The 27,587-nt window shown below is 35.7% G+C and overlaps 4 protein-coding genes and 1 pseudogene across 9 annotated transcripts in view; 1 reads left to right on the forward strand and 4 right to left on the reverse strand.

Annotated features, from left to right (window-relative positions):
* The window catches only part of LOC107623011 (protein WHAT'S THIS FACTOR 1, chloroplastic), a 51,212-nt gene that overhangs the window by 15,547 nt on the left and 8,078 nt on the right, over nucleotides 1–27,587 (reverse strand). The gene's annotated exons all lie outside the window — the stretch shown is intronic.
* On the reverse strand, nucleotides 4,669–11,493 carry LOC107626601 (putative disease resistance RPP13-like protein 1). 4 transcript variants are annotated; one of them, XM_088504598.1, is made up of 5 exons: nucleotides 7,070–11,493; nucleotides 6,424–6,634; nucleotides 5,968–6,073; nucleotides 5,625–5,734; nucleotides 4,669–4,962 (listed from the first exon to the last, which is right to left on the reverse strand). In XM_088504598.1, the coding sequence occupies exon 1, from the start codon at nucleotides 10,723–10,725 to the stop codon at nucleotides 7,084–7,086; it is 3,642 nt and encodes a 1,213-aa protein (XP_088360724.1). In that variant the 5' UTR covers nucleotides 10,726–11,493; the 3' UTR covers nucleotides 4,669–4,962; nucleotides 5,625–5,734; nucleotides 5,968–6,073; nucleotides 6,424–6,634; nucleotides 7,070–7,083. The 4 variants fall into 4 exon arrangements, with proteins under 4 accessions (XP_088360724.1, XP_088360722.1, XP_088360723.1 ...); XM_088504596.1 differs by having other exon boundaries at nucleotides 5,909–6,073; XM_088504597.1 differs by having other exon boundaries at nucleotides 6,420–6,634.
* On the reverse strand, nucleotides 12,858–19,529 carry LOC148572841 (putative disease resistance RPP13-like protein 1; annotated as a pseudogene). The gene is made up of 4 exons (XR_015905093.1): nucleotides 16,024–19,529; nucleotides 15,456–15,664; nucleotides 14,692–14,783; nucleotides 12,858–14,010 (listed from the first exon to the last, which is right to left on the reverse strand). The product of XR_015905093.1 is annotated as a putative disease resistance RPP13-like protein 1 (transcript).
* On the forward strand, nucleotides 13,068–13,661 carry LOC148572842 (uncharacterized). The gene is given in 3 exon segments (XM_088505548.1): nucleotides 13,068–13,357; nucleotides 13,359–13,379; nucleotides 13,381–13,661. Coding segments are annotated over 3 exon segments (498 nt in total). The 3' UTR covers nucleotides 13,568–13,661.
* LOC107626603 (putative disease resistance RPP13-like protein 1) lies at nucleotides 20,864–26,889 on the reverse strand. The gene is made up of 4 exons (XM_021115162.2): nucleotides 22,982–26,889; nucleotides 22,411–22,622; nucleotides 21,713–21,792; nucleotides 20,864–21,124 (listed from the first exon to the last, which is right to left on the reverse strand). Exon 1 carries the CDS (start codon nucleotides 26,708–26,710, stop codon nucleotides 23,000–23,002), a length of 3,711 nt encoding a protein of 1,236 aa, XP_020970821.2. The 5' UTR covers nucleotides 26,711–26,889; the 3' UTR covers nucleotides 20,864–21,124; nucleotides 21,713–21,792; nucleotides 22,411–22,622; nucleotides 22,982–22,999.

Raw genomic sequence — 27,587 nt, forward strand, 5'->3', positions numbered from 1 at the left:
CCTACATGAATCTTGGAACAACAGCAACTCCATGATCATAAAGAATTGACAAACACAGAAACACAATTTTATAACTCTTTTCTTTCCACAAATCAAGTTATAATTTATTTTTTCTCTGTGCAAAAAGCAAAAAAGAGAGAAAATTATAGAGAGGAATAGAAAAATATACCAACATCAACCAAAGTTTTTCAATAATGAGTGCCACCAACTTTCTCCATCGTGTCTTTGCTTTTCAATAACTTGAAGCCAAAATCAGAAAAAGCACAGTTTCTGTTTCCCAATACATCAATCCAGCTTAATTACCACCTTAAATGAACTTAGAATTAAATGATGTATAGCCAATGTATTGCATTACATCTCGATATGTGCACAAGCTACCTGCAGAAGATTGTAAAAATATTAATTTGATACATCCATTTGTTTAAAAATAAACACCCAACTGTTGGATACACAAAAAATATGGGAGTTAACAAGTATTACAGATAACAATGACTGTTTCCGAGAGTAAGAAAGGATATTTCTTTAACTAGAACTACAAACTGAGAGCTTTCCCGATAAATGAAAGAAAAGAATGCAAATTTTCCAGTTGGCTTATGAATTGAAGTGGTTAATGTTGTTTAAAGAAAGAGAAAAGAATTTGACTTGAAGGAAAAGGAAATTTATGCATGTGTGAATTCAATTGTGGTAGCATGACAAACATGAAGGTTAGAGAATTCCTGCTCAAAAATATCTACTCACAAATTTGCTCGCCATTGACTATAATGGTGGGGATGTGGGAAATTTTGGACCAAATTTGTTGATGCTTGTTCATGCAGTGTTCACCCAGCAAACCACAGTTATAAATTTTGAGTAGTAAGAGAGAGGGAGGCAGCTTTTCTCCTGCAATATTCTTCAGGTTCATAAAGATTCAAAGAATATGCTTTCCATTCAAAGGAATGCATTAACTACATATTGTTGGAGGGAGGTGAGGCGGAGAAGCTCGTTGCACTCCAATGTCTCCAGATTATCAAACCGTTTGATATGTAGAGTGGAAAGGGAGGGAAGGCGAGGCAGCGAACCCACCTCTGGGTATGACTCTATTATGCTCTCACTGCCATCACCAACAATCATGAGATAAGTGAGGTTGTCCAAGTTGCCCAACCATGATAGACCCCTCACTTGTTCCTCGCAATCTCCTACACTAAGCTCTTTCAGGTTAGCCGGCAAACCACCCTCTGGCCACCTGCAAATGTTTGGACAACCTCGAATGTCGAGAGACTTTAAATTTGGGAGAAGACTATTCATGCCACGTGGCAATGCCTCCAACTTCGAGCACCGCCTAACATGGAGATGAGTCAAGTTGGGTGTAGCCAGTCCTTCTTGGGGAAATGACACTAATTGGGGGCAGTTATGGATGATGAGGCGTTGGAGAGCAACGTGTGGTGGCTCTGACATTGAAACTGATTCCAGATTTGAACAAAATGGTATCTGGAGATTCTGGAGATTGGGAAAGAAATCCAACGACAATGAGGTCAGTGAATCACAGCTAGAATATATTTGTAGATCTACCAAATCATACTTGTGTTGTTGCTGGAGTAATTCAATTTGGCTGCGATCGCAGATTGTGAGCTTTTGCAAAGATTTGGGTAAACAATTGCCCCGCAAGGATACAACAGATGAACACCCTGAGATTCTTATTTCTTAATGGAGCGAGTGTTCATCGTTTACTATCTTCTACGATTAAATTGGTATTTTATTTTTGTTCAAGGGTTAATTAATCTGGCCTGGAAAATTTTAAGGATTTAATTGTCATTTTATTCTATTTTTTATTATTTTATATTTTTTATTTTAATTGTCATTTTATTCTATTTTTTATTATTTTATATTTTTTATTTATATACTACTGGTTTTATTAGTTCAATTAGTAATTTATCGGTTGAATTAATAAACTAATAAATTGATAACTTAAACGGTTTAATTATTTCTGATAATTATGAAAATATATGCAACTTAGGATGCAAAATTACTAATGACAATAATTGAAAATTAATAGTGTCTAACTAAAATTTGTAATCTATAAAGACATTAAATCCATATTTATTATATCTTACCGTTGTAAACAATAAATAAATTTATAATCCCAATAATTAATTTATTAATTTCTACAAATAACTCATTAAATGTAATAAACATCTATATTATTACAAATGTTATAATAATATTATTAATCATAATAAATTTTACGTTACAAATATTCAAATTTTATCCTATTTAAACTACTTATATAAGTCTCTTATCACCATTCCTTCAAATAACATCAAATTTAGTACAACAAATTTATTTTCGAACTACACATCTCAAACTTACTCAATGGAGTATCATTCTTTGGACAATATTATCAAACAAAAAGACAATTGGTTTATCAAAGTTCGCGTAATAAAAAATATTAACACCTACAAATAAAGAGGAGCTTTTTTTGGTTAGAAATGATTATATTAGATAAAAAGGTACAAAACAAACACATTTACTGTATTTTTAAATTGAATTTACGAAAAAGAAATACTTTTATTATTTTTACTTTTTATATTATTTTATAATACTTTATATATAATTGTATTTTAATATTGTTAAAATTATACATTTTTTTATATGTTATTCATTGTTTCTCTTCTAATAACTTAATAAAAATGTAATCAATTTTTTTTTAACTAATTATTAACTATGATTTACTATAACCGTAGGGAACACCTCTTGTGAAGAAAAATATGATTAACAAATTTAAATATTTATTACATGAAGAAAAAGTCTATACTATAAAAACTTTGAAAATAGAATATGCAAATAATTTGTATAGACCAATTAAAGGTACAATGAAAACAAAGTTTTTACTCACAATTGTTGTGAAAGAAATTAAAGATTTAGTTTTGAACATTCTCCAACACTATTTTGAATTTGCATCACTTGAGACATTATTCGACAGGGTGGGTCAAAGAAAAATATTAATAAGTAATTTCATTTTATACTATTTCAATTATTCTTATTAAAAACAATTTATTAAAAAAAACTTATTAAAAATAACTTATTCACTTTATACAATTCTAGAATCCAAATCTTTTATACTATAAATTATTTTAAATAAAACTCCTTTTAAATTTATTTTAATTTACACATATTTAATTTAATTCTACAAAATATAACAATTTTTAATATTTATTATATATTATCATTAATTTATCGCTCTGCACAACACGCGGGTCTGTTTCTAGTTTGATATAAATAGATAGATAGATAGATAAATTGACTCTTTAACCCATTTTCGTTTCTTTCACATAGGAACCTTCTTTCTCAACCTCAACCTCTAGTATGAGGCAAGTCAATTTTATTCACCGGTCATTGTATCAGCGGTCTTCATTTCAATAACTTTAATTTCCTATTCTTCATCATATGCAAAAGGTGTTTTGGCTTTAATCTTGGCCTTTAAAGTGCAACAGGATCTACTTTTTTCTTAATTCTAACAATACACATCTAATTTTTTTTTTTTTAAGCAAAGTTGTATGCATCACATGAAGAATTCATTGCTATTTTATACTACCACCTTCAGATTATAGTTCCTTTAATTTCCCATTTATTTTGCATCCCACTTGGTGGGAAAATGCTTGATGGTTATTATTGTCTTTGTTGTTCAAATTATTATGCTGTAAACTTTATATACTGTAGTTTTGGCAGTTGTTAGTTTTTACTTTGTAGAATTCTTAAAAGTTTGCCACTTCCCTCTTGTTTAATTAGGATTGGCCTTTCATTATTATTTTCCATCTAACAAATATCTTGTTTATCTTCAGATCTTGAAGCTTTTCAGTGATTCCACTGAGAGAATCTCTGTCTTAAAGGTAGATTTGGAGTCAATTTTTACCATTTAAGCAGTTTGGGCTAGAATAAACAGTGCACAAAATTGCATTTGCAGTTTCATATCCAGTGTGCTACATGCCTACATCTGTGCATGTGTGAAACTTTGTAGACTAGTAGTAATTTTAGCTATGAAGCAAATAATAACCTCAAAATTCATTTAAGTTATAGAACTAGAATTATATACACAGACATTATAACTCATGTGAAAGCCCACTAAGCTCGGAATGGCGATGAAATTAGGCTAATCCTAACAATTATCTTCCTGTGAATCAATGCTATTATGGATTTTCATTCTTAGCATAATGGTACCAACGTACTACTATAGAGAACTTGAATTCATATCATTTTTGCTTCAGAAATTCCTTGTTCTCTCTGATTCTTTCTAGAATTTTTCTCAAGTATAGTTCCATGTGTTTGTTCCTAGCCTCAGGATTAATCTATTGTACAAGATGCTTCTCAAGAAATACATCCTAGCAAATAAGAATCCTCTGAGGCAATAATTATTATATTTATTCATATGAAATTTCATGAATACATAGATAACGTCTCATAGCAAATTGTGTAAATTTCATTCTTTCTTCCTTTTGGGAAAAGAAGTACTTTTTCTGTTGCAAAAGCACACAAATTCCAAATATTAAAGATAAAACTTCCCAATTTTAGAAACAGAAAACATTGATTTGGCAAATACATCATCAATTGGAATAGCCACTTGAGAGAATAATTGGCGTAACAATACACAAAACAGTGGCAGCCAACAAATAACAGAAACCAGACAAATAAAAATCGGGACAAGACACCAAAATTTTAACATGGAAATCTCTCAATGTGAGAGGTAAAAACTACAAATCATTCAGACAAAAAAAGAAGACCACTGTAACCAAGTAAGGATACAAGAGAACCTCAAATGAGTGCACAAATTATGCTTATAGTAAATCAAAACAACCTAGCACCAATGCATATAAATGGGAACAAAAAACATGAAAAATTTACAAAGAGCTACTTTGCGTGCGCAGGCCATATATCTCACCCTAGCCAAAACCAAGATTGGACCACTCTCCGACTGCAGATTTATAGTGACTGCATAATCAACCGAAAAAGAAAAAAAAATATCATTCCAGTAACAATATGGTAATGAAAATTGAGGTCCATTACATCAAAATTAATCCATAGCAGTGCATATTATTCAAGTAGTTAGCAGGACAAAATGTCAAAAGAGACATGAAAATTTAGGCAAGTATTTACATCATATGAAATTCTTCTAAAAGAATATTTCAACAATAGTATGATCACAAAATTGTAGAATTTAAATTATCAATTTAGTAAAAGTATGATCCTCTTCATGACATGTTTGAACAAAAAGTAACCAACTATTAGACTAGATGTGTAGTTTAAGAAATCACACAATTTTCAAAAGTGGATGTATATAAATTCATGTAATAAACTTGAATGCATTAGAAACGTTGCATCTTTTTGTTTAAATTTACAAGCTCCACCACTGAATTGCAGTTTTAGCATTGTAACAGCTTCGGCAGCAGTTAAGGAACCAAAATTAAGTTGATATTTATAGTACATTTAGTTTAGCATATACATTAAAAAATGGGAAAGGTAGAAACACCATCTTTCCCTGAACTACATATAACTAATTCCTTCTGAAATCAAGTTATCATCATCTCTTTTTCTTTCTCCCAACAAATATAGGAAAAGTAAATTGTAAGGAGGAATAGAGTAACTATACCAACCTGAAGCTAAAACAGAGCACATCTTCTGTTGAACTTTGGATTGAATGAAGATAATTTAGATATGGTTGGTTACTAAACCTCAAATGTACTTCCCTTTACCAGTGGATCTTCTGAAACACATGAAAAAACATTTCAAGAGTTGAAGTGTTTGTCATCACAAAAACCACACACACAATTATGTGAAAACCTCGTGAACACAATGTTGGATCATTGGTTTGGTTTTAGAGTCAACAGTGAAATGAAATGACACTCATTGGTTTGATATATGTACAAACTGAACACACCATTGAGTGAAGGTGATAGGAATGAAATTCTTGCTGATGGCATCACTATACAACTTCACCTTCTCATAATGATCATTTCAGGTACATGCTTGTCATCTTCAAATGTGGAGAGCATAATCTTTGAATCTTGACTGCATTAGCTACATATCTTCATCACCTTAGAATCTGTTTGATAACCAGTCAAAATCCAGAAAGGAAGAAATAGTTATTACTACAGAACCTTTAGTATTAGAAATAGCTTATTATAGGCATCTAATACTATTAATTTTAACAAATGATTCGTCTATGGTCAAAAAAGATTATAAATCAATAACTTGATCCTTCTGATTCCTTTTACCGTCCCATATGAATCTTGCAACACAACAGCTGACTCTGTTATCATAAAGAATTGGCAGAGATAGAAACAACATTTTATAATAACAGTTTTCTTTCCATAAATTGAGCTATCATTTATTTTCTCACTGCTCCAAACAGCAAAAATAAAATTATAGCAAGGAATAGAAAAATATACCCACAACAACAAAAGCTTTTCAATCATAAGTGCCACTACTCTAACTCTCTCCATCATGTCCTTGCTTTTCAATAACATTAAGCCAAAATCAGAAAACAAAGTATCTGGTTCCCAACACCTTAATCCAGCTTAATTTCCACCTCAAATGAAGTTAGAATTAAATGAAGATATGTAGCCAATGTATAGGATTACATCTTGATATGTACACAAGCCACCTGCAGAAGATAGTAAAAACATTAAAAAAGTAAATTTAATTCATCAATTTGTTTAATACATCTAAAAAAAAAAATCTCAAATGCTGGATACATGGAAAAAGGATATTCCCTGTGTTTCAATGTTTGTTTCATGGTAATTGCTATCATCCTCTTTAAATGTGATTTTCTTTTGAAACATACGACTTAACGAGTATTACATATAGCAAAGACTGTTTCTGAGAGTAATAAAGGATATTTCTTTAACTACAACTGCAAACTGAGAGCTTTCCCGACAAGTGAAAGAAAAGAATGCAAATTTTGCAGTTGGCATATGAGTTCAAGCGGTTAATGTTGTTTAAAGAAAGAGAAAAAAAAATTGACTTGAAGGAAAAGGAAATTTATGCATGTGTAAATTTAATTGTGGTAGCATGACAAACATGAAGGTTAGAGAATTACCTGCTCAGAAATCTCTACGCAGAAATTCGTATGCCATCGACTAGAATGGTGGGGATGTGGGAAATTTTGGACCAAATTTGTTGATGCTTGTCCTCGCAGTGTTCCGCCTGCAAACCACATTCGTCAATTTTGAGTAGTAAGAGAGAGGGTGGCAGCTTTTCTCCTGCAATATTCTTCAGGTTCATAAAGAACTCAATGTGTAGTTGTTGGAGGGAGGTGAGGCGGAGAAGCTCGTTGCACTCCAATGTCTCCAGATTATAAAACGCTCGGATATGTAGAGTGGTAAGGGAGGGAAGTCGAGGCAGCCAACCCACCTCTGGGTATGACTTTATTCTGCTCTCACTGCCATGACCTGAGATGGTGAGATGAGTGAGGTTGTCTAAGTTGCCCAACCATGATAGACTCCTCACTTGTTGCTCGCAATCTCCTACGCTAAGCTCTTTCAGGTTAGCCGGCAAACCTCCCTCTGGCAACCTGCAAATGTTTGGGCAACCTCGTATGTCCAGAGACTCTAAATTTGGGAGAAGACTATTCATATCAGATGGCAATGACACAAATTTGGAGCATCGAGTGATGGAGAGACGTTGAAGAGCAGCGTGTGGTGGCTCTGACATTGAAACTGATTCCAGATTTGAACACCCTATTATCTTCAGATTCTGGAGATTGGGAAAGGCATCCAACGACAATGAGGTCAGTGAATCACAACTGTGTTCTATTTGTAGATCTACCAAATCATATTTGTGTTGTTGCTGGAGTAATTCAATTTCGCCGCAAAAAACGATTTTGAGCTTTTGCAAAGATTTGGGTAAACAATTGCCCCCCATGGATACAACAGATGAACACCATGATATGTGTATTTCTTGGAGGGAAGTTAGATGGTGGATGATCCTTGCCTTAAATGCATACTCCGCCACAGATTCAAATCCACTAATTGTTAAACTATCCCCATCAAGTCTCATCTCTTTACCCCATCCTCCATTATCTTCTTGTATTTTCAGTCGGCGCACTTTGGAAACATCCGATGAGGAAGAAACGATTCTCATGAATACCTGATTAACCATATCTCCCTTTAACATTGGACACCCTCTTATTTGAAGGATCTTAAGCTGAGGAAAGGCTTCTGAGTCAGGTAACTGCCACTCCTCCCAACTTGGCATATTATGAAATATCAATTCCTCCAGTGAGGAAAACGGTGCAATAGGCGAAGAATGTTGATGGCCTTCATTCTTGTAAAACTCCTTGCCAATGCTCTTCAGCTGATCAAACTTTTCAATGCGGAGGAACTTTAGAGATGGCAGCTGTCCAAGTGAAGGCAGCATGCAGCAATTCTTGCAAGACTTCAGAGTTACACGTGTCATATTTTTGTAGGAACAGCGCCCCAACCAGTCGGAAAATGTTGTACCCTTGTATCCCTTGATTTCCAACTCCTTCAAGCCAGTGTGTGGTTGCAAGCCCTGGAGTATATCTTGTTCATCAGTATGTGTGTTGGAAACCATATCATCACCTGAAGACCATTTCAACAATAAGTACTCAATGTGCTTCTTATCTATTATCCTTGAACTCCTTGCCTCATTGGCATCAACCACATTCTCCAATTTTTGAATCTCAAGTGGTCCATGAAGATTTAAAAGCCCTCCTAACTCTTGGATTCTTTTGTCTTCTTGCTTTCCCACCACAAACTTGCTTAGAACGTGCAACTGTTTTAATTTGCCCATTCCTTTAGGCATTTCTTTCAGAGGAGTATCCGTTATATTAAGATGCCGCAAATTCACAAGATTAGACATGCCATTGGGCAGCATAGTCAGCTTTGAACAACCTTCTAACTTTAAAGTTTGTAGATTGCACAAGTTGCATAATGACGGCGGCAATACCTCAATATCACTCCAAGAAAGATCCAAATAGCGCAGTTGGATCAATTTAGCTATTGAATCAAGATATATAGGGCGTATATCAAAGGATACAACTCTCAGGTATTTATTCTTTGACAATATGTCACATGGTAATGTTGCGTGTGCTTTCCAGAAAGCAGCTCCACGATTGGTATACAGTATTGTCCTCAAAGATTCTATTTTATTAGAGGAGCATGTTTTCGCAGGATTTGAATCACCGTATGACAAATGACGAGTTAGAATACTCATTTCTTCCACTTCACCAAGTTCTTCAGATAGTCTACAACAAAATTTTCCAGCAAGAAAAATTGCCAAGTCATGCATGAGATCGTGCATCACAAAATACTTCTCATCCTCATTCTCGACCTGCTTGAAGAATAGTCTTGAAACCAAGTCATCGAAACACTCGCAGCCAACTTCTTCTAAAGTCTGTTCCCTCCTTGGTGGTTGTAAAAGGTTTTCCGCCATCCACAGCAATATTAATTCATCTTTATCAAGTTTATGATCTTTGGGATACAATGAACAATAAACAAAGCATCGTTTCAAATGAATAGGCAGATGTTGGTAACTTAATAACAATGCAGGAACAATCTTACAATTTGCCAGACGAAATTCCCAAATGTCACTCGATAGTATTTTATTCCATTCTTCAGCACGACGCTCTGAGCGCAACAAGCGTCCAAGTGTTTCTGCAGCTAACGGCAAGCCATCACACCTCTCGACAATCTTTCTACCTATTCCTTCCAGTTCTGAGCTCCCATTTGATTTAGGAAAGGATGCATTGTCCGCAAAAATAGACCAACAATAATCATCTGACAGTTGATTGAGGGTGTAAGAGTTATAGTGTTGGACTATTTGACCAACATTTACCATGCGGGTAGTTAGAAGAATAGTGCTTCCCTTTCTCCCATGTTGAAAAGGGGTGATAAAACTATTCCACTTGTCAGCATCTTCACTCCAAACATCGTCCAAAACAATGAAGAACTTCTTTTCTGACAGTTTTTCCTTCAAATGTTGTTGAAGTAAATCAAAGCCGTCAAGACTACAAACACCTGAAGAGATCCCCTTTATAACATTCTTAGTAGTCTCAACAACATCAAAATTTTCAGAAACACAAATCCATGCTTTCAGATCAACCCCGTCCATCAAATCCTTATTGTTGTAGAGCCATTGCGCTAAAGTAGTTTTACCAACCCCGCCCATACCAACAATAGAGATGACGGACAAGTTATGATGATTGTTGTCATTGAGCATCTTGATTAGTGCCTGTTGGTCACTATCCCTGCCGAACACATTCCCCTTCACAAGAGAAGTGGATGGAGGTCTCCATGAAGAGCTTCCTATTTGAATCTCTCTCAGACCAAGGGTATCTTTGCGTCTCTCAAGATCTTCTATTCTTTCAACCACCTCTTCTATCTTAGTCACCATCTTCCTACCAGACAGATCAAGGAAGTGAGGAAGACAAATGCCTACCCTGTTGCGAATTTGAGCTTTGATGAAGACACGGTCCAGCAAGTCATCAGCAGTGTAGAGAGCATCTTTGAGACTATCAAGCCACTCCCTCACGAGTTCGTTTCCAAACTTCTTCTGCTCAGCATCAGCAGCCAGAGCTTTGGCAGCCAAGATAGCAGTCTTCAGCTTCTCAACCAACTTCCGATCCAGCTTCTTGCCCACCACCAAGTTGACAAACTCAGATGAAATGAGCCTGTCAAGAACAACGTTGGCCAAGCCAGAAACTAAAGCTCCAACCACAAGTGCTTCAGCCATGATATGATACAGATCTCAACAACAGCGAACTAATGAGTGAGAGATTGGAATTTTCAGAATGTAACAGAGAGAGCAATGTTGCAATAATGATTGCGAGGTGTTCACTACAGCGAGATTCAAATAATTCCCAGCAGTGGAGTGCATAGCTGGCTTTGCACGTTACTTCATTTTTATATTCTTCTTTGAAGGATGAAACAGAGTATTCAAATAGCAAAAGGGTGACCAACTTAAACTAGTCTTTGTGGAAATTAATTAACTAATGGTGGTGTGAGGTTAAAATGGGGTTGGTACTCATTGGCTTCACGTGGTAGCTGTCTTCAAGGTCACTTTTCTTAATGTCTTATTCTTACTTTGTTTGGAACTGATCATTTTTGTGTTTTTTATTATGAGAAATGCAACAAATTAAAATTACAACTTGACCAAGGTTTCAAACCTTTTTTTTGTCACAATTACCAATTTTTTAAATTGACTACATCATCTTAAGCTTTATTTTACTTATTTAATTTAAGAAACTAACTACACTCTTTTCTCCAAGAATATCTATCAATTTAGAAATTTGATATATTAATGATGTAATATATTTGAAATTTATATCAAGATACACTGAAAAATAAAGGTAGTGAATTATTTAAAAAGAAAAAGGGCAGTGCGTTGCATCCCACGTTACCGCAAGGTTTGGTGAAAGGCCGTACTCAAATGGTGTAATGTAAGCAGTCTAACCTGACAATTACATCAGTGGCTGCTGCTGTTTCCAAAAACTTCTATCAATTTTCATACTCCAGTGTTAAGAAACTTGACAAATGCAGCCATGCAATCATGGTGAAGCTTCAAATATCAAACAACTTCAGCAGCTTCATTGTCTTGTTTTAATTCTGAGCTCTTCTTCTTCCAACATCATTGCTTCTCTAAGGCATTTGGCTGTCATCTCTACTAAATGAACACAACAATAAACTAATAATGCATTTGGATTTGTGTATGTAAATTAAAAATTGCGCATTTGGATTAAAAAATTATGTATATTTTTTGGAACAAAAATATGTATTTATTTATGCATGATATAACAGCTTGGCAAATATTTGATGACGATGGCAATGGCAATGGTAGTTCAACCAAGTCTAACAAATTAAAAGGAGGCAAAGTTGAGTGATTAGGGATGAATAGCCTTTGATTGTTTCTTGATGTTGATATGAAGAAGACATACATGAACACCAGAATTTGCTATGGAAAGTTGGAAAGATAGTATTAAGTGGTCAAAGGCACACCACTGAAGCATCACTAGGTGAGTTCTTCTTTGCAACTTTCCATTAATTACTTCTTCTTTCTCCGCTTCTGGTCTGGAGGATCGTCTGAGTGATGTTTTATGTGCTGGGGCAACTTTGCTTTAATACTAGATTTAAAATGTGTGATGCACAAAAAAATAGTAGAATACAAATGAGAGTACTAAAAATTAAAATTATTTAATTTTAAAGGTATATTAGTAAATGCTGCTGCATTATTAGTTTTATTAATTAGTGGAAAAGACAGAGACATCATTTTGTGATGAAGTGCATATAAATCAAGGTAATCATAAACTTGCATTACACCTTAGGATGGATGGTACATTGGATATGTTTGAAATTGAATTACAAACAAGATATCTTTCCTCTAACTAACTGGCATGCATGCATACACGCTAAACTCATGAGAATGGGATCAATATTATGTCACAGATTATGGTGGAGGCAGCCTGTCTTACTCTTGAACCGGCAGCAAAGAATTCAGTGATGTCTTTATTAGTGAAGAGAATGAAAATGGTAGTTAGCACTAGGTTAGTTGCTGTTATGCTATTATATTTGATAACTAGCCATCGGCCTGTTAGGTGACCTTTGCTATATATAGTGTCTCTCATTCTCTGTATTGTAGCTGTCACGGCCGAAAATGAGCCATGACTGGCGCTCAGGAAAATAGTCCCCCAGCAAGCCTAACGGATTCGAATATAGGATAAATAAGAAGGTTACAAATATTTTTGATAAATTTACAGTTTCAACTTTCAAGAATGAATAATTACATATTTTTAACAAAAATAAAATATAGATGGATCCTGTCTGTGACATACTAGGGCTTGCATCCAAGTTTCAGGGAAACAAGAAAATCTCTGGCAAGAGAGCTTTCGCTTGGAAGATATAGGCTTGATTCTGTAATGGCCAAGAGATCTCAACAGCAGACGAATGAGTTCATAGACGAAAAGCCTGTTGAAGACATTTCGGAGAATTTACAGAATGAAGAACATGTGAAGGATCAACCAGAAGAGAAAAGTTGCAGTACCATGTGAGGATTCTTCTGTGGGCATTAATGATGATATGATGGGAAAAGATAGAATTGAATTTCAGTCACCACTTGATCTGGCATTGAACGTGGCAGTAGAACCTAATGTGGCACCAAATGAAGCACCACTTGATGAGGATATTGCAGCATCTGAATTCAACAAGGATGGTGGAACAGAGTTTTTAAAGCGTGAACCAGATCATGAAGAGAAGGAAGTGGAACCTATTATGGAGCTTCCAATTGGATTGCTTGATGAAGAAGAAAAAATAGAGTCCAAATCTGTGAAGCGGGATGAAGATATGGAACATATGATGGAGCTTCTAATGGGGTGAAGAAGGAACAATAGAGTCCAAAGCAATGCGGTGTTGCTGCAAAAGACAATCAACCGGGGCCCAAACAGCAGATGGAAGAGCAGGAAGAGGTTCAATCTTCTGAGGAATCATCAGGCTGGGTGAAGGTTGAGATCTCGAAAGAAGAGGAACTCAAAAACAGAACCATTGATTTGGCAAATGCCTCATCAATTGGAGTAGCTGCTTGAGAGTATAATTGGGATAACAATATACAAAACAGTGACCGGAATCGAATAACAGAAGTCAAAAATATAAAAATAGAAACAAGAGACCAAAATTTTAACGTGGAAAACCCTCTTAATGTGAGAGGTAAAAACCACAGGCCATTCAGACCCAAAAAAAAACTACTATAATAATTAAGTAAGGATACAAAAGAATCTCAAATAAGTAAGCAAATCAAATGCTTACATTAAGTCAAAAACAATCAAGCACAATAGCATATAAATGTGAACCAAAAACATGAAAAGTTTACAAAACCAGAGTTACTTTGCGCACGCAAGCCATATCTCACCCTCCAAATCTTATCTCAATCCTCCAACCATTCGGAACAAAAACGTACATCCAGAACTTGCTATCGAAATTTCAGCCCAAACTACCATTGAACCATTCCCCAGCTGCAGATTTACAGTGACTGCATAATCAACCCAAAAAGAATTATCATTCTAGTAACAATATGGTAATCATCAAATTAATCCATACCGAAGTGCATATTATTCGAGTATGATCACAAAATTGTAAAACTTAAATTATCAATTTAGTAAAAGTATGATAATCTTCATGAAATGTTTGAACAAAAAAAATCAATTATTAGACTAGACGTGTAGTTTAAGAACCCACATAATTTTCAAAAGAGGAGCCAGTAAGCTTGACATCCAGAGCAGAATCCACAAACGATCAAACACTCAAAGCCCCGACCTAATATTTTCTTCAACAAGGAGAAAGTTTATCAAGATTGTCTTTGATAACAGATTTTATTAATGAAGAACGATATTACAGAGGTCTTTATAAATTTATGTAATGAACTTGAATGCATTAGAAAAGTTACATCCTTTTGTTTAAATTTACAAGCTCCACCACTGATTTGAGGTTTTGGCATTGCAACAGCGTTGGCAGCAGTTAAAGAACCAAAATTAAGTTGATATTTATAGCACATTCAGCTTAGCATATACATTAAACAATAAGGTAGAAACACCACCTTTCCCTGAACTACATATAATTCCTTCTCAAACCAAGTTATTATCATCTTTTTTTTCTTACTCCAACAAAAATAGGAAAAGTAAATTGTAAGGAGGAAAGGAGTAACTATACCAACCTGAAGCTAAAATAGCAGAGCACCTCTTCTGATGAACTTTGGATTGAATGATGATAATTTAGATATGGTTACCAAACTTCAATATGTACTTCCTGAAACACAAATTAAAAAATATTTCAAGACTTAAAGTGTTTGTCATGACAAAAACCACACACAATTATGTGAAAACCTCATGAACACAATGTTGAATTATTGGTTTGATTTTAGAGTCAACAGTGAAAGGAAATGACACCAATTGGTTTGGTACGTGTACAAAACTGCACACACCATTGAGTGAAGTAGATAGGAACGAAATTGTTCCTGATGGCGTCACTACAACTTCTTCGACTACTTCAGGTACATAATTATCATCTTCAAATATGGAAAGCATATTCTTTGAATCTTGACTTCATTAGCTACATACCTTGGTCACCTTGGGAAATCCGTTTGATAACGTGTCCAAATCCAAAAAGGAAGAAATAGTTATTGTTACCTAACCTTTTCTTAGTATTAGAAATAGCTTATTATAGGCATCTACTACTATTTATTTTATGTAAGATTCAATCTATGAGCAAAAAGCTGATACACCTTATGCATGCTGATTTCTTTCACTATCCTACATGAATCTTGCAACAACGGCTAAATTTATGATCATCAAGAATTGACAAAGAGAGAAACACAATTTTGTAACTCTTTTCTTTCCACAAATAAAGTTATGATTTATTTTTTCTCTCTGCAAAAAGCAAAAAAGAAAGAAAATTATAGAGAGGAATAGAAAAATATACCAACAACAACGAAAGCTTTTCAATAATGAGTGCCACCAACTTTCTCCATCATGTCTTTGCTTTTCAATAACTTGAAGCCAAAATCAGAAAAAACACAGTTTCTGTTTCCCAATACATCAATCCAGCTTAATTACCACCTCAAATGAACTTAGAATTATATGATGTATAGCCAATGTATAGGATTACATCTCGATATGTGCACAAGCTACCTGCAGAAGTTTGTAAAAATATTAAATTTGATACATCCATTTGTTTAAAAATAAACACCCAACTGTTGGATACACAAAAAATGCGATTTTTTTAATAAAATATGAGAGTTAACAAGTATTACAGATAACAATGACTGTTTCCCAGAGTAAGAAAGGATATTTCTTTAACTAGAACTGCAAAGTGAGAGCTTTCCCGACAATTGAAAGAAAAGAATGCAAAATTTCCAGTTGGCATATGAGTTCAAGTGGTTAATGTTGTTTAAAGAAAGAGAAAAAAAATTGACTTGAAGGAAAAATAAATTTATGCATATGAGAATTTCATTGTGGTAGCATGACAAACATGAAGGTTAGAGAATTACCTGCTCAGAAATCTCTACTCAGAAAATTTGGTAGAAATCAACTATAATGGTGGGGATGTGGGAAATTTTGGACCAAACTTGTTGATGCTTGTTCTTGCAGTGTTCGCCCAGCAAACCACAGCCGTCAAGTTGAAGTAGTAAGAGAGAGGGAGGCAGCTTTTCTCCTGCAATATTCTCCAGAGTCTCACACCATGAAATGTGTAATTGTTGGAGGGAGGAAGGCAGCTTTTCTCCTTCCATATTCTTCAGCTTTGGACAGTTTGAAATGAGTAGTTGTTGGAGGGAGGTGAGGCGGAGAAGCTCGTTGCACTCCAATGTCTCCAGATTCTTAAAGTTGAAGAGATACAGAGTGGTAAGGGAGGGAAGGCGAGGCAGCCAACCCACCTCTGGGTATGACTTTATGCTGCTCTCCCCGCCATCACAATTTGAGATGGTGAGATGAGTGAGGTTGTCCAAGTTGCCCATCCATGATAGACCTCTCAGTTGTTCCTTGCATTCTCCTATCCTAAGCTCTTTCAGGTTAGCCGGCAAACCACCCTGAGATTTGTATTTCTTGGAGGGAAGTTAGATGGTGGATGATCTTTGCCTTAAATGCATACTCCACCACACATTTAAATCCACTAATTGATAACCTATCCCCATCAAGTCTCATCTCTTTAGCCCATCGTGGACGATGATCTCGTATTTTCAGTTGGCGCACTTTGGAAACATCCGATGAGGAAGAAACGATTCTCATGAATACCTGATTAACCATATCTCCCTTTAACATTGGACAATGTCTTATTTGAAGGCTCTTAAGCTGAGGAAAGGCTTCTGAGTCAGGTAAGTGCCACTCCTCCCAAGATGTCATCTGATCAAATTCCAATGTCTCCAATGAGGGAAACGGTGCAATAAGTGAAGAATGTTGATGGCCTTCATTCTTGTAAAACTCCTTGCCAATCCTCTTCAGCTCATCAAAACTTTTGATGCTGAGGGACTTGAGAGATGGCAGCTGTCCAAGTGAAGGCAGCACGCAGCAATTCCAGCAATATTGTAGAGATACACTTGTCATGTTTTGGTACAAGGAATGCCCAATCCAGTCTGGAAATAGTTTACCTTTGTATCCCTCAACACTCAACTTTTTCAAGCCAGTGTGTGGTTGCAAGCCCCCAAGTATATCTTGTTCATCAGTATGTGTGTTTGAAACCATATCATCACCTGTTTCTCATTGGCATCAACCACATTCTCCAATTTCTCAATCTCAAGTGATCCATGAAGATTTAAAAGCCCTCCTAACTCTTCCATTCCATTGTCTTCTTGCTTTCCCACCACAAACTTGCTTAAAATGTGCAACTGTTTCAATTTGCCCATTCCTTTTGGCATTTCTTTCAGAGGAGTATCCCTTATATCAAGATGCCGCAAATTCACAAGATTATACATGCCACTGGGCAGCATAGTCAGCTGTGAACAATCTTCTAACTTTAAAGTTTGTAAATTATACAACTTGCACAATGACTCGGGCAATACCTCAATATTACTCCAAGAAAGATTCAAATAGCGTAGGTGGATCAATTTATCTATTGAATCAGGAAATATATCGAGTCTACCAAAGGACAAAACTCTCAAGTATTTATTCTTTGACAATATGTCACGTGGTAACGTTGCGGGTGCTTTCCCGATAGAGGATACATCATTGATATATAATAATGTCCTCAAAGATTCTATTTTGCTAGAGGAGCATGTTTTCTCAGAGATTGAATGATTGTATGACAAATGCCGAGTTAGAATACTCATCTTTTCTATTTCACCAAATCTACAATAAAGATCTCCAGCAAGAAAAGTTGCCAAGTCATGCATGAGATCATGCATCACAAAATACTTCTCGAACTCGTTCTCGACCTGCTTGAAGAATAGTCTTGAAACCAAGCCATCGAAACACTCGCAACCAACTTCTTCTAGAGTCTGTCCCCTCCTTGGTGGTTGTAAAAGATCTTCAGCCATCCACAGCAAGATTAATTCATCTTTATCAAGTTTATAATCTTTGGGATACAAGGAGCAATAAACAAAGCAACGTTTTAAATGAGCAGGCAGATGATAGTAACTTATTAACAATGCAGGAACAATCTTACTGTCTGTCATAGAAAATTGCCAAATATCACTAGATAGTATTTTATTCCATTCCCCAGCATCATGCTTTGAGCGCAACAAGCGTCCAAGTGTTTCTGCAGCTAATGGCAAGCCATCACACCTCTCAACAATCTTTCTACCTATTCCTTCCAGTTCTGAGCTCCCATTTGATTCAGGAAAAGATGCATTGTATGCAAAAATAGACCAACAATAATCATTTGACAGTCCCTTGAGAGAGTAAGAGCTATAATTTTGGACAGTCGGACCAACATTTTCCTTGCGGGTAGTTAGAAGAATAGTGCTTCCCTTTCTCCCATGTTGAAAAGGGACGATAAAACTATTCCACTTGTCAGCATCTTCACTCCAAACATCGTCCAAAACAATGAAGAACTTCTTTTTTGACAATTTTTCCTTCAAATCTTGTTGAAGTAAATCAAAGCTGTCAAGACTACAAACACCGGAAGAGATCCCCTTTATAACGTTCTTTGTAGTCTCAACAACGTCAAAATTTTCAGAAACACAAATCCATGCTTTCAGATCAACCCCATCCATCAAATTCTTGTTGTTGTACAGGCATTGTGCTAAAGTAGTTTTACCAACCCCGCCCATACCAACAATAGAGATGACGGACAAGTTATGATGATTGTTGTCATTGAGCATCTTGATTAGTGCCTGTTGGTCAGCATCCCTGCCGAACACATTCCCCTTCACAAGAGAAGTGGAAGGAGGTCTCCATGAGGAGCTTCCCGTTGGAATCTCTTTGAGACCAAGGCTATCTTTGCGTTTCTCAAGATCTTCTATTCTTTTTACCACATCTTCTATCTTAGTAGCCATCTTCCTATTATACAAATTAAGGAAGCGAGGAAGACGAATGCGTACCTTCTTGCGAATTTCAGCTCTGATTAAGACACGGTCCAGCAAGTCATCAGCAGTGTAGAGATCATCCTTGAGACTATCAAGCCATTTCCTCACAAGTTCGTTTCCAAACTGCTTCTGCTCGGCGTCTGCGACCAGAGCTTTAGCAGCCAAGAGAGCAGTCTGCAGCCTCTCAACCAACTGTCGGTTCAGCTTCTTCCCCACCACCAGGTTGACAAACTCAGAAGAAATGAGCCTATCAAAAACAACGTTGATGAAGCCAGAGAGAAAAGCTCCAGCAACAAGTGCTTCAGCCATGGTGTGATGATCACACAACAGCAAATTAATCAATGCGTAATTGGAATTTCAGAATGTAACGAAGAGAGAGCAATAGTGTAATAATGCTTGCAAGGTATTCAGCAATAATGGGCATATAGCGAGATACAAACATAAAGATTCCTCAGCAAAAGGACTTTGGCATCGCGTGGAGTGCAATACTGGGTTTTCTCTTTACTTCTTTTTCATATTCTTCTTTGAAGGATGAAACAAAGTATTCAAAAAGCAAAAGTGAGAACAAAGCAAACTCGGAAACTAGTCTTTATGGAAATTAATTAACTATATTGAGTATATTCTTCTTTGTTAGTGACTTGCACAGGGAAGAGGAAAACAAAAAGAAGTTAACACAGCAAGAGAAACAAGCTGAGAACGAAGAGAAGCTTGTTGCACAAGCAACCGGTGTTAACAATGAAGACACAGCACTGTCAAAAGAGTAGATTCATTAGGCAACAAATTAATAACAATACAAAAATGAGTGAAATTCTTATCTAATTTTTATGAAGAAATCCCTCATCTTTATGAATTATATCTTATGATTTCACCAATTTTATAATGGAAGTGTTTAGAACAAACAACATCAAACAGGAAAAAAAAAGAAAGAAATGAAAGAATAATGCATCACAGCGAATCTAATGTTTAATTGCAGTGGAATATAGAAGTTCCTTATATATATTCACTCTAAGTACTAAAAGATTTAATGAATGATATTATTAGTGGTTTAAAAAAAAAGGAAAAAAAAAAAAACTTAGATATGTTAGAAAAATATAATGCTCGAGATTCAAGAATGCTAAAATTCAAAAAGATATATTTCTAACCTAAAACATGTTATCTTTATTATTTCCTACTTTCCATATTATTTTTCAAGTGTGTTTAAAATTTGAAAAATACAATTCATAATATATTTTGTCAAATATATTTACAGACCCAAAAGAGAGTTAGATTCAGAGTTTGCTACAACATTCTAAAAAACTCAGATTCATTTCAATTTTACTTCAGAAATTCCTTATTCTCTCTTATTCCTTCTAGAATTTCTCTTAACTATAGTTCTATGTGTTTCTTTCTATCCCAGGATTAATCTTTCCTACAAGATACTTCTTAAGAAATACTTCCTAGCAAATAAGAATCCTCTGAGGAAATAATTATTATATTTATTCATATAAAATCTCATTAATACATAGATAGTGTCTCATATAAAATTGTATAAGTATTTTCTTTCATTCTTCTTTTTTGGAAAAGAAGTACTATTTCTATTGCAAAAACACACAAATTCCAAATATTACAAGTTAGAAAGCAAAACTTTTCAATTTTAGAAACCAGAAAATAATGATTTGGCAAATACCTCATCAATTAGAATAGCTGCTTGAGAGAATAATTGGCATAATAATAATACACAAAATAGTGGAAGTGATCGAATAACAGAATCTAAAAAAATAAAAATAAGGACAAGACACCAAGTTTTAACGTGGAAAACCCTCCCAATGTGAGGGGTAAAAACCACGGGTCATTCGAACCAAAAAAGTGCCACTATAATCAAGTAGGGATACAAGAGAATCTCAAATAAGTGCACAAATCAAATGCTTACATCAAGTCAAAACAACCAAGCATCAATGCATATAAATGTGAACCAAAGACATGAAAAATTTACAAAACCAGAGCTACTTTGCACGCGCAAGCCATATCTCACCCTCCAAATCTTATCTTAACCGTCTAACCATTAAGAATGAAAATGTATATCCAAAACTTGCTATCAAAATTTTAGCACAATCCAAGATTGAACCACTCCTCAACCGCAGATGTGTAATGACTGCATAATCAACCCAAAAAGAAAAAAAAATTATCATTCCAATAATAATATGGTAATGAAGATTAAGGTCCATTACATCAAAATTAATCCATATCAAAGTGCATATTATTCACGTAGTTAGCACGACTAAGTGTCAAAAGAGACAAGAAAATTTTAGGCAAGTATATACATGCTCCCCAACCTACAATTCTCAAAAAGGTTGCACAATGAATAACAACATTATAGATGTATTTATAAATTCATGTAATAAACTTGAATGCATTAAAAATGATACTTTTTTTGGAAACTTCTTTGCGCTTAGCTAAAGAGAAATCGAGAGCTAGTTAAAAGATCACGGATATACATCTTTTAGTTTAAATTTACAAGCTCCACTGAATTGCAGTTTTGGCATTGTAAGAGCTTTGGCAGCAGTTATAGTACATTTAGTGTAGCATATACATCAAAAAATGGAAAGGTAGAGACACCATCTTTCCCTGAACTACACATAACTAATTCCTTCTCATATCAAGCTAGCATCATCTCTTTATCTTTCTCCCAACAAAAATAGAAAAAGTAAATTGTAAGGAGGAATAGAGTAACTATACCAACCTGAAGCTAAAATTGTAAGGATGAATTTCGGACTGAATGAAGATAATTAAGATATGGTTACCAAACCTCAAGTGTACTTCCTGAAACACAAATTAAAAAACATTTCAAAACTTAGTGTTTGTCATCACAAAAACCACACACATAATTATGTCAGAACCTCATGAACACAATGTTCGATCATTGGTTTGATTTTAGAGACAACAGTGAAAGGAAATGACACCCATTGGTGTGATATATGCACAACTGCACACACCATATTTCAGGTACATGATTGTCATCTTCAAATGGGGAAAGCATATTCTTTGAATCTTGACTGCATTAGCTACATACCTTCGTCACCTTTGGAAATTTGTTTGATAACGTGTCCACATCCAAAAAGGAAGAAATAGTTATTATTAGTTTATTACAGAACCTTTTCTTAGTATTAGAAATAGCTTATTATAGGCATCTACTACTATTTATTTTATGTAAGATTCAATCTATGGGCAAAAAACTTATACACCTTATGCATGCTGATTCCTTTCACTATCCTACATGAATCTTGCAACAACAGCTAACTCATGATCATAAAGAATTGAGAAAGACAGAAACACAATTTGGTAACTATTTTCTTTCCATAAAAAAAGTTATGATTTATTTTTTCTCTGTGCAAAAAGCAAAAAAGAAAGAAAATTATAGAGAGGAATAGAAAAATATACCAACAACAACGAAAGCTTTTCAATAATGAGTGCCACCAACTTTCTCCATCATGTCTTTGCTTTTCAATAACTTGAAGCCAAAATCAGAAAACATAGAGTTTCTGTTTCCCAATACATGAATCCAGCTTAATTACCACCTCAAATGAAGTTAGAATTAGATGAAGATGTATAGCCAATGTATAGGATTACATCTCGATATGTGCAAAAGCTACCTGCAGAAGATTGTAAAAATACTAAATTTGATACATCCATTTGTTTAAAAATAAACACTCAACTGTTGGATACACAAAAAATGCGATTTTTTGAATAAAATATGAGAGTTAACAAGTATTACAGATAACAATGACTGTTTCCCAGAGTAAGAAAGGATATTTGTTTAACTAGAACTGCAAAATGAGAGCTTTCCCGATAAATGAAAGAAAAGAATGCAAATTTTCCAGTTGGCATATGAGTTCAAGTGGTTAATGTTGTTTAAAGAAAGAAAAAAGAAATTGACTTGAAGGAAAAGGAAATTTATGCATGTGTGAATTCAATTGTGGTAGCATGACAAACATGAAGGTTAGAGAATTACCTGCTCAGAAATCTTTACTCAGAAAATTTGTCTGCGATTGAGTTTAATGATGGGGATATGGGAAATTTTGGACCAAATTTGTTGATGCTTGTTCATGCACTGTTCGCGCAGCAAATAACAGTTGTCAATTTGAAGTAGTAAGAGAGAGCGAGGCAGCTTTTCTCCTTCCATATTCTTCAGCTTGTTACAGTATGAAATGTGTAGTTGTTGGAGGGAGGTGAGGCGGAGAAGCTCATTGCAGTCCAATGTCTCCAGTTCATGAAATTGTTTGATATGTAGAGTGGTAAGGGAGGGAAGGCGAGGCAGCAAACCCACCTCTGGGTATGACTTTATTCTGCTCTCACTGCCATCATCATAAATGGTGAGATGAGTGAGGTTGTCCAAGTTGCCCATCCATGTTAGACTTCTCAGTTGTTGCTGGCAATCTCCTACAGTGAGCTCTTTCAGGTTAGGCGGCAACCTACAAATGTTTGGGCAACCTCGTATGTCCAGAGAGTGTAAATTTGGGAGAAGACTATTCATGTCACGTGGCAATGCCTCCAACCTGTGGCATTTTGTGACGCCGAGATGAGTCAAGTTGGGTGCATCCAGTCCTTCTCCTGCAAATGACACAAATTCAGGGCATTCATAGATGGTGAGACTTTGAAGAGTAGCGTGTGGTGGCTCTGACATTGAAACTGATTCCAGATTTGAACACCTGGTTATGCTGATAACCTTGAGATTGGGAAAGGCATCCAGCGATAATGAGGTCAGTGAATCACAACTTTCAAGTATTTGTAGATCTACCAAATCATATTTCTGTTGTTTCTGGAGTAATTCAATTTGGCCACACCTATACATTTGGAGCTTTAGCAAAGATTTGGGTAAACAATTGTCCCCCAAGGATACAACAGATGAACACCATGAGATGCGTATTTCTTGGAGGTAAGTTAGATGGTGGATGATCCTTGCCTTAAATGCACACTCCACCACACCTTCAAATCCACTCATTGATAACCTATCCCCATCGAGTGTCATCTCTTTATTCCCCCATGATTGACGCTGTTCTTGTATTTTCAGTTGGCGCACTTTGGAAACATCCGATGAGGAAGAAACGATTCTCACTAATACCTGATTAACCATATCTCCCTTTAACATTGGACACTCTCTTATTTGAAGGCTCTTAAGCTGAGGAAAGGCTTCTGAGTCAGGTAAGTGCCACTCCTCCCAACATGACATCTTATCAAATTCCAATGACTCCAGTGAGGGAAACGGTGCAATAGGCGAAGAATGTTGATGGCCTCCATTCTTGTAAAACTCCTTGCCAATGCTCTTCAGCTCATCAAAACTTTCAACGTGGAGGGACTTCAGGGATGGCAGCTGTCCAAGTGAAGGCAACATGCAGCAATTCTTACAATAGCATAGAGATACACTTGTTATATTGTTGTAGGAACAATGCCCCAACCAATCTGGAAACATTGTACCCTTGTAACCCCATATTATCAACTCTTTCAAGTCAGTGTATGGTTGCAAGCTGTGGAGTATATCTCTTTCATTTTGTGCATCTGAAACCATATAATTATTTGAAGACCATTCCAAATATAACTCGTCAATGTGCTTCTTATCTATTATCCTTGCACTTCTTGCCTGATTGGCATCAACCACATTTTGCAATTTGTGAATCACAAGTGATCCATGAAGATTTAAAAGCCCTCCTAACTCTTCGATTCTATTGTCTTCTTGCTTTCCCACCACAAACTTGCTTAAAGTTTGCAACTGTTTTAATTTGTCCATTCCTTTTGGCATTTCTTTCAGAGGAGTACCTCTTATATCAAGATGCCGCAAATTCACAAGCTTATACATGCCATTGGGCAGCATAGTCAGCCTTGAACAATCTTTTAACTTTAATGTTTGTAAATTACACAAATTGCATATTGACTCGGGCAATGTCTGAACAACATTTGTAGAGAGATCCAAATAGCGCAGGTGGATCAATTTATCTATTGAATCAGGAAATATATCGAGTCTACTAAAGGACAAAACTCTCAAGTATTTATTCTTTGACAATAAATCACATGGTAACATTGTGTGTGGTTTCCAGAAACGAACTCCATGACCATGATTGATATACAATAATGTCCTCAAAGATTCTATTTTATTAGAGGAGCATGTTTTCTCAGAGATTGAATGATCGTATGACAAATGGCGAGTTAGAATACTCATCTCTTCCATTTCACCAAGTTCTGAGAATCTACAATAAAGATCTCCAGCAAGAAAAGTTGCCAAGTCATGCATGAGATCATGCATCACAAAATATTTCTCATCATTATTCTCAACTTGCTTGAAGAATAGTCTTGAAACCAACACATCAAAACACTCGCAACCAACTTGTTCTACAGTCCGTCCCCTCCTTGGTGGTTGTAAAAGATCTTCAGCCATCCACAGCAATATTAATTCATCTTTATCAAGTTTATAATCTTTGGGATACAATGAACAATAAACAAAGCAACGTTTTAAATGAGTGGGTAGATGATGGTAACTTAATAACAATGCAGGAACAATCTTGCAATTTGCCACAGAAAATTCCCAAATGTCACTCGATAGTATTTTATTCCATTCTTCAACACGACGCTCTGAGCGCAACAAGCGTCCAAGTGTTTCTGCAGCTAACGGCAAGCCATCACACCTCTCGACAATCTTTCTGCCTATTCCTTCCAGTTCTGAGCTCCCATTTGATTCAGGAAAGGATGCATTCTCCGCAAAAATAGACCAACAAAAATCATCTGACAGTTGATTGAGGGTGTAAGAGTTATAGTGTTGGACTATTCGACCAACATTTACCATGCGGGTAGTTAGAAGAATAGTGCTTCCCTTTCTCCCATGTTGAAAAGGGGTGATAAAACTATTCCACCTGTCAACATCTTCACTCCAAACATCGTCCAAAACAATGAAGAACTTCTTTTCTGACAGTTTTTCCTTCAAATCTTGTTGAAGTAAATCAAAGCCGTCAAGACTACAAACACCTGAAGAGATTCCTTTTATAACATTCTTTGTAGTCTCAACAACATCAAAATTTTCAGAAACACAAATCCATGCTTTCAGATCAACCCCGTCCATCAAATCCTTATTGTTGTAGAGCCATTGCGCCAAAGTAGTTTTACCAACACCGCCCATACCAACAATAGAGATGACAGACAAGTTATGATGATTGTTGTCATTGAGCATCTTGATTAGTGCCTGTTGGTCACCATCCCTGCCGAACACATTCCCCTTCACAAGAGAAGTGGTTGGAGGTCTCCATGAGGAGCTACCCGTTGGAATGTCTTTGAGACCAAGGGTATCTTTGCGAGTCTCAAGATCTACTATTCTTTCAACCACCTCTTCTATCTTAGTCATCATCTCCCTATTAGACTTCCTATGAGGCAAATCAAGGAAGTGAGGAAGACGAATGCGTACCTTGTTGCGAATTTGAGCTTTGATGAAGACACGGTCCAGCAAGTCATCAGCAGTGTAGAGAGCATCTTTGAGACTATCAAGCCATTCCCTCACGAGTTCGTTTCCAAACTGCTTCTGCTCAGCGTCAGCAACCAGAGCTTTGGCAGCCAAGATAGCAGTCCTCAGCCTCTCAACCAACTTCCGATCCAGCTTCTTGCCCACCACCAAGTTGACAAACTCACGTGAAATGAGCCTCTCAAGAACAACGTTGGCGAAGCCAGAAACTAAAGCTCCAACAACAAGTGTTTCAGCCATGATATGATACAGATCACAACAACAGCAAATAAATCAGTGCGTACGTGATTGGAATTTGAGGATGTAAGGAAGAGAGAGCAATATTGCAATAATGCTTGCAAGGTATTCACTATTCACGAGGGTTTGTTCATTCAGCAAAGAGACGTTGGCATCACGTGCTATGGATCTCCGAGGTAACATAAAATAATTCTAAGCAGTGGAGTTCGTAGCTGGCTTTGCTCTTTACTTCATTTAGTCATTGGCTTCAACGTGGTAGTTTTTTGGGAACTGATCACTTTTATGTTTTTGATTCCGAGAAATGCAACAGATTAAAATTACAACTTGAGGAAGGTTTCAAACTTTTTTTTTTTTTGTCAACATTACCAATTTCTGAAATTTTTTTTTTTTGTTAAAATGGCAATTTACTTCGTTTTAAATTACATGATGCATTGAGACAATTTAATTTTTCAAACAAGTAACAGCCAATAAACTGAATCACTGCAAAGTTGATACAATCTTTACTCACAGCCTCACCGGTAACTAACTACATCATCTTAAGCTTTATTTTACTTATTTAATTTAAGAAACTAACTACACTCTTTTTTCCAAGAACATCTATCAATTTGGAAATTTGATATATTAATGATGTAATATGTTTGAAATTTATATCAACATACACCGAAAAATAAAGGGAGTGAATTATTTGAAAAGAAAAAGGGCAGTTGGTGCATTGCATCTCGCATTAACACAAGGTTTGGTGAGAGGCCGAACTCAAAGGGTGTAATGCAAGCAGTCTAACATGACATTTATAACAGTGGCTGTTTCTAAAAACTTTATCAATTTTCATACTCCAGTGTTAAGAACTTGACAAATGCAACCATGCAATCACGGTGAAGAT

This window comes from Arachis ipaensis, chromosome B2 (assembly GCF_059453495.1).
Source record: "Arachis ipaensis isolate K30076 ecotype BB chromosome B2, ASM5945349v1, whole genome shotgun sequence".
Taxonomy (NCBI): domain Eukaryota; kingdom Viridiplantae; phylum Streptophyta; class Magnoliopsida; order Fabales; family Fabaceae; genus Arachis; species Arachis ipaensis.